Genomic DNA, 9,699 nt, shown 5'->3' with positions numbered 1-9,699 from the left:
GCATTAAGTAAGCAAGCCTGAAAAGAAGGTAAAATTTTGCGTTGCAGAGTCCTACACCATCCTGAGTATGTGTGCATGTTACTAAAAGTATAAAAATAAATGATATGTGAACACTAAAGCAGTTGTTGGCACTAGACAAGTTATTCTCTATTGTTGCAATGTATCTTCTCAGCTAAGAGAAGACTAAAATGCTGTTTTCAGTTTAATAAATACATGTTCTCAGGTATTTAAAAATGAAAATGACATATCAGCATATAATGGCAGTTACCATATATACTGGCATTCTTTTTACAAGTTGGTATAAATCTGGGAGCAACATGGAAAAACAGATCTCTGTATTTATTTCCAAGCTGTACACAATGCATCGTGGTATAAGGTTCGAAGATGCTTCAGATTTATTCTGTTCCCCCAAAAAGCCAGTGTTCTGATAATTCATTGAAAATTAATCCAAGTTGGTTTGATGACTATAACCTTTCCAATAGATTTAAATTCCATACTATAGAGCCATCTGATCTTTAATAAATATAGGTATTTTTAAGTGTTCAGTACTAAAACAGTAAATTAAAATTCAGTACGTTATTTACAGGTGCAGACTGTTCAGACTTCACTATCTGAATCTCCAGTGATGACCAGCCCTTCCCAGCGTATCCAAATAATTTCTACAGACTCCTCTGTAGCTTCACCACAACGCATTCAGGTAAAAATCCATTGGTTAAGTAATTAACTATTACACCTTTTTTTTTTTTTTCCTCCTCCCATTTAGGTTTATATAAAAGCAGGCTAAGGTCTACAGAAGACTTCCATAAATCTGTGAGAACAGATAACTTTTAATGCAAACCAAAATTCTCTTTTTCCCCTCAGCATGTATTTGGTGAGGACTAGTTGGCTCTAATTATATTTACGATATAGTCAGTGAGGAATATTTGCAGAGGTTAAGCTTAGCCTGTGTATAGGAATCTGCTGAGCTCTAGCCGTAGCTAATGGGCAGACATTGTCAACAGATGGGGTAATCCTGGTTACGCTTACAAATTGGGGGATGAGAGGCTTGAGAGCAGCCCCACAGAAAGAGATGGAGAGTTGAATATGAGTCAACAGTTTGCCCTGGCAGCCTGAAGGACTAGCTGTGTCCTGGGTTGCATCAAGCACAGACGACACGGCCAGCTGGTCGAGGAAGGTGATTGTCCCACTCCATGCTGCACTGCTGCGGCCTCACCTCAGGCATTGCTGTGTGCAGTTTTGGGTACCTCAGTAGACAAACATCAAACCGTTCAGAGTGTGTCCAGAGGAGAGCAACCAAGACGGTGAAGGGTCTTGAGAGCAAGGCTTATGAGGAGTGACTGAGATCACTTGGTTCAGCTTGAAGGAGAGCAGGCTGAGGGGTGACCTCATCACAGTCTGCAGCTTCCTCAAGGTGGGGCTGCAGAGGGCAGCTGGTCCCCTCTCCCTGGTGCCCAGCAATAGGACACCTGGAAATGGGAGGAAGCTGCATCAGCGAAGTTCAGGTTGCTCATTAGGAAAAGGTTCTTCACCAAGAGCATGGTCAGTCACAGGAACAGGCTTCCCAGGGAACTAGTCGTGGTACCAAGCCAGTCAGAGTTCCAAGAGCATCTGGACGATGCTCTTAGGCATATGGTTTAGCGTTAGGAGTCCTGCAAGGAGCAGGGAGCCTGATGATCCTTATGGGTTGCTTCCAACTTGAGATATTCTATGAATCTGTGAAATTTCTGTGGTGCTGTCTCACTAGGCAGAGTATACCCTGCATGTATACCAGCCATTCATCAGCCTCAGTCCTTAACATTACATGTTGTTCTTACTCTGTCTGGGATCCACTCTATCTAACTCCTTTTGAACAGGTAAATGTGTTTACAAGATCTCCGCTTATCTCTTCATTATTAGCAACATCAGACTCACACTTTTCACAGCTGTCTAGTTGGTTTGGTTTTATTGGTTTGCACTTACATAGGTAGCTGCACCAGTGTAGTAAATGTACAAATAGCAAAATAAGAAACAACAAGGACAATTTTTAGAGACTATCATATAATTCTGAGACAGAATGAAGGGTTTTAAAACAGAAAGTTTAGTGTCACTCATAAAATTCTTCAATGGATTTTGCAGATTGTGACAGATCAGCAAACAGGTCAAAAAATCCAAATAGTGACAGCAGTGGACTCAGCTGTGTCTCCAAAGCAACAGTTTATTTTAGCCAGTCCAGATGGAACTGGTGCAGGAAAGGTGATTCTGGCAGCGCCGGAGACGTCTAATGCCAAACAGCTTATCTTTACCACCACGGACAACATCGTGCCAGGCAGAATTCAGGTAAATATAGCAACTGAGATAGACCACAGATTTTTTTTTTTTGGTGGTGGTGATGGGGTGTTATTATTTTTAGAATATTTATTTTAGTCTGTAATTGCTTTAAGATGTATTGCAATAGTTTTGTAAAGATCTAATGACATGGATTAGACAATACTAATTGTGGGCTTCAATATTCAATCACAAATTCTCCTGTTCCTCATGTGTCCCACTGCACTCATCACCCCTTGTTGTGTTTTTTCATTAAAATTCCAAAGACATAAGCAAATACTTAAGGTGGTGCTTGTGAGGAGTGCCAGAATTTCAGATGGTCTGTTCAAAATTCACGGGTACAGAGAGAGATACAAGTCACCTGAGCAAACTTAGGGTCACAAAGCTCCTGCTTTGGCACAGAAGCTGTCCTCTCTTATAGTTGTTTGCGAGGTCTTAATGCAGATCAAAGGAAGCTTTGCAAAACAAATTTTATAAACAATAACCTATCTTTACTGAAAGTCAAGATTTCTTCCTGGCAGTCTTAAAAAAAAGGGGAGGGGGGGCACCTGGTCCCTATTGCTACTGTTACAATAGAGAAAAGTATTGTTCTTACATAGATATTTGAAAAGTGGTATTAACAGTCTTCTAAAATTTATTTTACTGTGCTAAACGGGTTATCTGATGTTACAGAGGGTTTTGGGGGTGTATTTTCCTGTGTTAAGTAGAACGTTCTGAACAGAGGTTTTGGAATCCAAGGCCTTTTGAAGCTAAACTGCTCCTGTAATGGATCTCAGCTTCAGGTTATCCCTTCTGAACCATATACCCCTAATAGCTAGAGAAGGGTTAGATGGGAATAGCATCTGAAATACAAACGTCTTTGGCTAAAATACAGCAGCTGTTGAGAGTAATTGCAAGAAAGGAAGAATACTGTTGACTGCACAAGTGAGGAAACATACTGAGTAAAACTAGAAGTTTTATTTGGAATTTGTTTTGCTATGACTGTTTCAACAGCCTCTCTATTGACAGTAAAAACTCTCATTAACTTGCATTTTGTTCTACTTAATTTCTTTCTGCTTGTCATACTTATTTTCAAATTCAGCTACCTCTTCTCAGTACTGTAGGAAAAGCTCCTTACTTTCAAGCTGGAAGAAAATATTGGCTAACTACCTCTTCCTGTTGTGGAATTCTCTTTTAGATAGTGACAGACTCTGCTTCAGTGGAACGTTTGCTGGGAAAAGCTGATGTTCAGCGGCCCCAGGTAGTAGAATATTGCGTAGTCTGTGGCGATAAAGCATCAGGTAAGGAAGATTAGAAAGTAGTAGTCTAGAAACTTGATTGATAGGATGTCTGAGATAAAGAGAAATTTCATGTATTTTGACTGATTTTAACTGTGCTGATGACAAAAGCAATTGAGACTAAAATGGAGAAAGGTAACATTTTATTTTGTATCTATAAATACAGGATAGTTAAACTCTGTTTGGAAGAATATTAGTTTGTACTTCAGCTGGAGTGTGTGATAAATTTCAGCATGTGCTGAAAGACAAAATAATGACAGAATAGCTCCTAGTACCTGGAAGAGACTGAAGCATTTAGTCTGGTTCCCCACAGCTATGGGCAGTCATGCAATAAACACATCAGCTAGAAAAGTCTACCTACCCCAGGAGAGCACTTCTTAGCACTTCCTAGAAAACTTAAGATTTCCTGGCACATTTTGGTCTTTCCTGTCACAGAAAAAGCCAAAGAGAAATCCAGTGAATCCTCAGTGTTTCGGGTCCATGCTGTAACAAGAAGTCTATGAGGCAAAATTTCTTCTGTAGCCAAAGCAGCGGGCTGTGCTTTCATGCTACAGAGAAGACATCCTTCCGTCTCTCTGTCTCGCTTTAAGTGTTTATATGTAAAGCAGTATCAGAATTAATATGTATAGGGATTGTAAATTAAGATTGCATTTCAAATTTTATTGTAGAATTACTTATATTCCGAAATTACTTAAACTCTTAGCCTGTATGTTCTTTTAATATATCCTATAATCTGTAACAGCACACAGAATTGCATCTATTTCTTGTCCAGACTGGGAGCTACCACTTCTCAGGCCTCTCATTCAGAAACAGGCTTAGCCTTCCTCTCTTCTCTCCACTCTACCACCAAAAAGCCCTGTCAATAGGTAAACAAGAAGCAACCTGTAAGAAAGACTTTAACAATGTGTTCATGGTCCAAAGTGATGGTAAGAATACAAAATAAATTTAAAAGAGAGTGACTTTTATTGTGTTTTACTTGCTTAAGATAAATATTTCTACGCTAAAATATAAATAATTTCCATCTGATAACAATATATATGTTCCCTAGGTCGTCACTATGGTGCTGTCAGTTGTGAGGGATGCAAAGGTTTCTTTAAAAGGAGTGTGAGGAAGAATTTGACGTACAGTTGTCGTAGCAACCAGGACTGTATCATCAATAAACACCATCGGAATCGCTGCCAGTTTTGTAGGCTTAAGAAATGTCTAGAGATGGGCATGAAAATGGAATGTGAGTGTTAAGTACCCAATGTGATGCTGTGCCTACCACTTCCTAGTGTGTTCTCTTCATTTCGGTGTATGTTGCTTGAAGGAAACAGAACTTCCGTCGGCCAAAGCATCTACTGTACCTTTCTTTCATCACTGTTATGTCTGAGGTGCAGTAGTGTTTTGAACCGTGTCTCATACTGCTGTGGTCTTTGAGGAGTCCAATCAGAGCCTCGCTTAGAATGTATGTTACAGACACATGGTTGTTCGTAATACAAAGTATTTTAACATGGATGGACATAAATTTGAGTCTAATGTTCCATGTTCAGAATATGCTTTCCTTCTGATTTATTTTTGCTGCTTTGATGGAAAGTAGTTGATACCTTTTTTCTTTTTTCTTTTTTTTTTAATTTTTATATACTTTTGGTTATTTGTGAGCAGTGTATTATGAGGCATTGTAAGAACTGTCATATTTTAAACAATATACTTTCACGTTTGTATGCAGTGCTTCCCACAGTTGCAGTGCTAGCATCCAAACACGTCTTTCAATGTAGTTTGTTTCAGTTTATAGCACCTCTGCTTCTTCAGTCCAGCACTTTGGGAAGCCTATTATCTGGTTGTTTTGCCATAAATTTATGGCGAATTTAAGGTGAAGCAACAAATACTTTCCTTTTTACACTCTGATCTAGGCAGGATAAGTTCCAACCACTGAGTTCAAGGGCGGCATAACTTTAAACTGTAAATAGAGAGATCTCATGTTTGCACTCTGGAACTCTAGACCTGTGGTGATGATTGTCGAGCTTTGCACGCACTGCTGAGTATAGAGGGAGACATTTGTACAAGAGAAGCTGCTGCATTTCCAGAAGCTAAACCTTTCTTATCCCAATGTGAATAGGATATATGCTCAGCATTGGGTCAGTGTTCTGATTGGTATTTATGGATCCACTATGCAGACAAAATGGATATACCTGCTTTTAAGCCCCTGCATTTTGCTGACAGTACCAGTATTAGCAAAAATAAAATCAGGAACTAAATAACTCTTGCTGGTTACAAGGATAGACATATCTGTGTATTTTACCATTACATTCCAAAGGGCTATAGAGGAGGGCTGAATTTTTTTTTTTTTTGCTTGTTAATAATCTTAATCTTCTAAGGCAATAACTGCTGTATGATAATCTGGTACAATCAATAGCTCAGAAATATTGTCCTTGTTTATATTATGCCTTACATCAGCAAAGTGTTATGAGAATTAATGTTAGTATGACACTTCCAGAAATTCTTTATATTATCCTCATAGTCTTTTGATCATTTTATTAGCCTCATCTGCAGGTGAAAAATCAATGCACATGAATGTTATGCCAAGCTACAGAGGAGTTTGTAAAGTTTAGCAACTTAGATTCCATATAACTTTCTGTAATCTGCGTAATAATAATACCTTAATGTTATAAAGATGCGCTTTTCACTTCCTTTAAAATCAGGAAATTACTGCTTCTTACTATTTTTATTACAAGATTTATCACACTTTTTTGGCACGTCAGAGACTGAGCTGATTTTCTTCCAGTTATCAAGTAGAAATATTTTAAATCTGGAAAAAGATTAGTTTTGGAATGCTGTTCCCTAATGGGGTGGAATGAATGGATGTGAGTGAATTCCGTATCATGCAGAGACTCCTCTCCCAGGGAATTAACCTGCATCCCTCACATAACTTGCCTGTTTTTATTTTTTCTGGGTTTATTCTGGCTTTGCTTTGTTCTGAATCATCCAGAGTATGACTGCATCTAACATTTAGGAGATACCTTTCAACAAAAGTAAATAAACAATTTGAAAACACATTTTGCAGAATGTTCCATCTTATGAAATGCCAATGATATAGCAAGCTGTGACTCCAGTTCAGCAAAACTTAAAGCAAATGATCCATCTGTTACTTTCCTAGTTAAAAATGTACATAATCACAGGTATAGTAAAATTGGAGCCTGTGTTTCTTGAATCTTCATATTAAATTTCCAGTTTAGCACTGAGCTGATACACCATCATAACTGTGCAAGTGGAAATCCTACTGTGAGAATTTTACTTTTCTTATTTTTCAGTTTAATTATTTCCTTTCAAATCCACATGTTGCTATCTTTATGCAGCGGTTCAAAGTGAAAGAAAGCCTTTTGATGTGCAGCGTGAAAAACCAACCAACTGTGCAGCTTCCACTGAAAAAATCTATATCAGAAAAGATCTACGAAGCCCTCTAATAGCAACTCCAACATTTGTGGCAGATAAAGATGGAGCGCGGTGAGTACCTCAGTTTAACCGGCCTTGTTTCATGTTATTTGCGCATATTAATTTGCAGGCACCTGTGTTCTCTTTTCCCTCTGCTCTAAAGAATTGGACAGAAAAGAGTTCCAATTCATGAATCATTTGTTTCCATTACCAAGACTAACCTAGATTGTTCTGCTTCTCATTAAAGTTTTCATGTCCGAGTACAGCTGGGTGGTGTTCAGTTCAGAGCTGTCTCTTGTCCAGCCAGGTCAAAGCACAGGCAGGGCAAACATGATACTAAAGCAAAAAGTACATGGGCTTGTGCTGGGGTGCATTCAGCATAGCACTTCTCTGAAATCAAATCTGCAAACGGCAGACTCGGTCTTCTTCTCCTAAAGACAGTAGTAAAAGAGACTGCAGTGGCTGCTGATTCTGACCCCAAGAGACCAGTTTCCAAACAGCAAAACAGCAGCAGATTCCTTCTGCTATATGGGGGATATTCCGAGATGGTTCCCATGCTCTCAGCTGTCTCCGTAGACAGTGGGTGTGGAAGTGCATATCATAATAGAGTCAAGATTTGTCTTTTTCTGAACAAAATAAAAAAGAACTCTAGGCTAAATATCAAATTTTTAAAATTGTACATCCGGTTAGTTCATGAATGGATAATAACCACCTAGATATATTGGATCTCAATATTCAGGTTTATATATAATTTTGTATATATATGGATACACTTTGTTCAATAAATGACATTGCAGTTAGGAAGACTGGGCTGCAAATTTCTTGGAGAATTGTTTTTTTGGTGTTCGTGTTTGAAAGTCAGATTGTTCCAAAATACTGCTCTCAGACACATTCACTTCTTTGCGATTTCCTTGTCCTTACAATCCTATGAACAATATTGTAGTCATTAAGTGTGACTGTTATTTATGTAGGATTCAGATTTGCATAATGCACAATAATTTGCTGCCTGCAGTAGTTCACAATGTTAGCTGTTAGTCTCAGACCCCTTGAACTATAAATTTCCTGTGGCCTGAACCCATCGTGTGAGCATTTGTATTGGATTACGCAGACTTGGAGCGTTACGTACGTAAAAATAAACCTATCCTTGCTGACTGCAAAGACTTCTCACTGCCTCCTGAAGTGAGACACAGCAAAGGGAAAGGATGCTTGGTCCACAGGTAGCAGAGATTTTATGCAGACCTTGATTACACAAGTCTTTTCTGGCACTCCAGAATATAAAATACATTTTCTTGGCCTAAGTTTTTTCTTCAGTGCTGTCTGTTGTCTAACCTGGAACACACAGTTAGGCCTTCCTCCAAAGTCTTAGTTCATAACACTAGAGCTATTAAGTGACTTCTGAGAGCATGAGAAGACAATAGCTTTCCTAAAGACAGAATAAACCAGCATAAAAAGCAAATGAGAGGATATCTATTTGGGAAGTTGTCACTGCTTTTGCACAGGAAAGGAAAACACCACGATCTTTCAGTCTTTCAAGCTACTTTTTGGAAACTGTTTCAGAGGGACGTAAGTCCTCATGAATAAATTCTGAGCTTCATTAAATTGTTAATTTAAAAACTGGTAATCCCTTTTATTCTGGCATAGGTTGTTACAGATTCTTCTGATTAATGTAAAATACTATTGACTGTCAGATGCCTTATGCTTTTGAACAGGTCAGCAGGTCTTCTTGATCCGGGTATGCTTGTGAATATTCAGCAGCCTTTGATCAGGGATGATGGTACAGTCCTCCTAGCTGCTGACTCCAAGGTATTCTTTCAGTTAAATTCTGAACGTATGTATTTGTTCGTTCATTAGCTACATCCATAAAAACAAATAATTCTTGGTCTTGAGAAGATAAGGTTGGGGTAGGTCTGAAGATCTGTACAAATGGAGCCAATGAGCTGATCAACAGGAACATGATTTCTTTTCAGTAGCATATTTCTGCAGAAGGTCAGCCACTGGTAGTTTCCCACACACGGTACGTTAGCCAGGGCTAGGATTGATAATTACAATACAATTCAAAGATCATTGTGAGCCACTGTTCTTCCTGTAGGTGTTCAGGAGGAAGAAGGTACATAAAGGGAAAAGAACACAAAGATTAAAAATTTATGTATGATACATCACCTATAATTTGATCTTTTAATGTGGTTCTTGATTTTTTTAGGCTGAAACAAGCCAGGGTGCGTTAGGAACACTAGCAAATGTTGTAACATCTCTTGCTAATCTCAGTGAGTCACTAAATAACGGAGATACTTCTGAAGTTCAACAAGAAGAGCAATCCGCTAGTGAGATTACACGGTATGCATTTCTATTTGCATTTCATTTAGCAATTTGTATTCTGTATGGTGTATACTTACGCTCGTTTATTCAAGTAATTTGGCATTGTGACACCAAACACAGTAGAGATTGCCCTGTACTTCAAAATATAAACCCAAGTCTTTAGAAATCCAAGTTTGGCTGTTGTCCGCTTGTGAAGAACTGTCCTGTGTTATAAATGTAGTGTTCTGAAGCTAGACCGGGTTTCATACCCAGAAAAATTACAAATTACTAGTTTGTGACTTGGAGAATAGCAACACTTTAATACTGTTTTATGTGATTGGCTTGTTAATATGGAAGCTTCTGCTGCACAGCGCTCATGCCCTTAGCCCTGCTCTCTAGGGGTCTGTATTAC

The 9,699-nt window shown here is 38.6% G+C and overlaps 1 protein-coding gene across 2 annotated transcripts in view; it reads left to right on the top strand.

The window, feature by feature from the left end:
* Nucleotides 1-592: 592 nt before the first annotated feature.
* NR2C2 (nuclear receptor subfamily 2, group C, member 2) overlaps nucleotides 593-9,699 on the top strand; it is a 19,763-nt gene continuing 10,656 nt past the window's right edge. The window contains exons 1-8 of one of the 2 annotated variants that reach the window (XM_010133502.1): nucleotides 626-697; nucleotides 1,412-1,447; nucleotides 2,077-2,316; nucleotides 3,482-3,584; nucleotides 4,630-4,809; nucleotides 6,917-7,064; nucleotides 8,702-8,795; nucleotides 9,193-9,326. In XM_010133502.1, coding sequence (XP_010131804.1) covers nucleotides 626-697; nucleotides 1,412-1,447; nucleotides 2,077-2,316; nucleotides 3,482-3,584; nucleotides 4,630-4,809; nucleotides 6,917-7,064; nucleotides 8,702-8,795; nucleotides 9,193-9,326 — 1,007 coding nt within the window. Of the gene's footprint in view, nucleotides 698-1,411; nucleotides 1,448-2,076; nucleotides 2,317-3,481; nucleotides 3,585-4,629; nucleotides 4,810-6,916; nucleotides 7,065-8,701; nucleotides 8,796-9,192; nucleotides 9,327-9,699 lie in introns of both variants that reach the window. The other variant, XM_010133503.1, reaches the window with a different exon arrangement.

The sequence above is a fragment of the Buceros rhinoceros genome, unplaced genomic scaffold (assembly GCF_000710305.1).
Source record: "Buceros rhinoceros silvestris isolate BGI_N320 unplaced genomic scaffold, ASM71030v1 scaffold31273, whole genome shotgun sequence".
NCBI classification, from domain to species: Eukaryota; Metazoa; Chordata; class Aves; order Bucerotiformes; family Bucerotidae; genus Buceros; species Buceros rhinoceros.
This window is presented reverse-complemented; position numbering and strand designations above follow the sequence as displayed.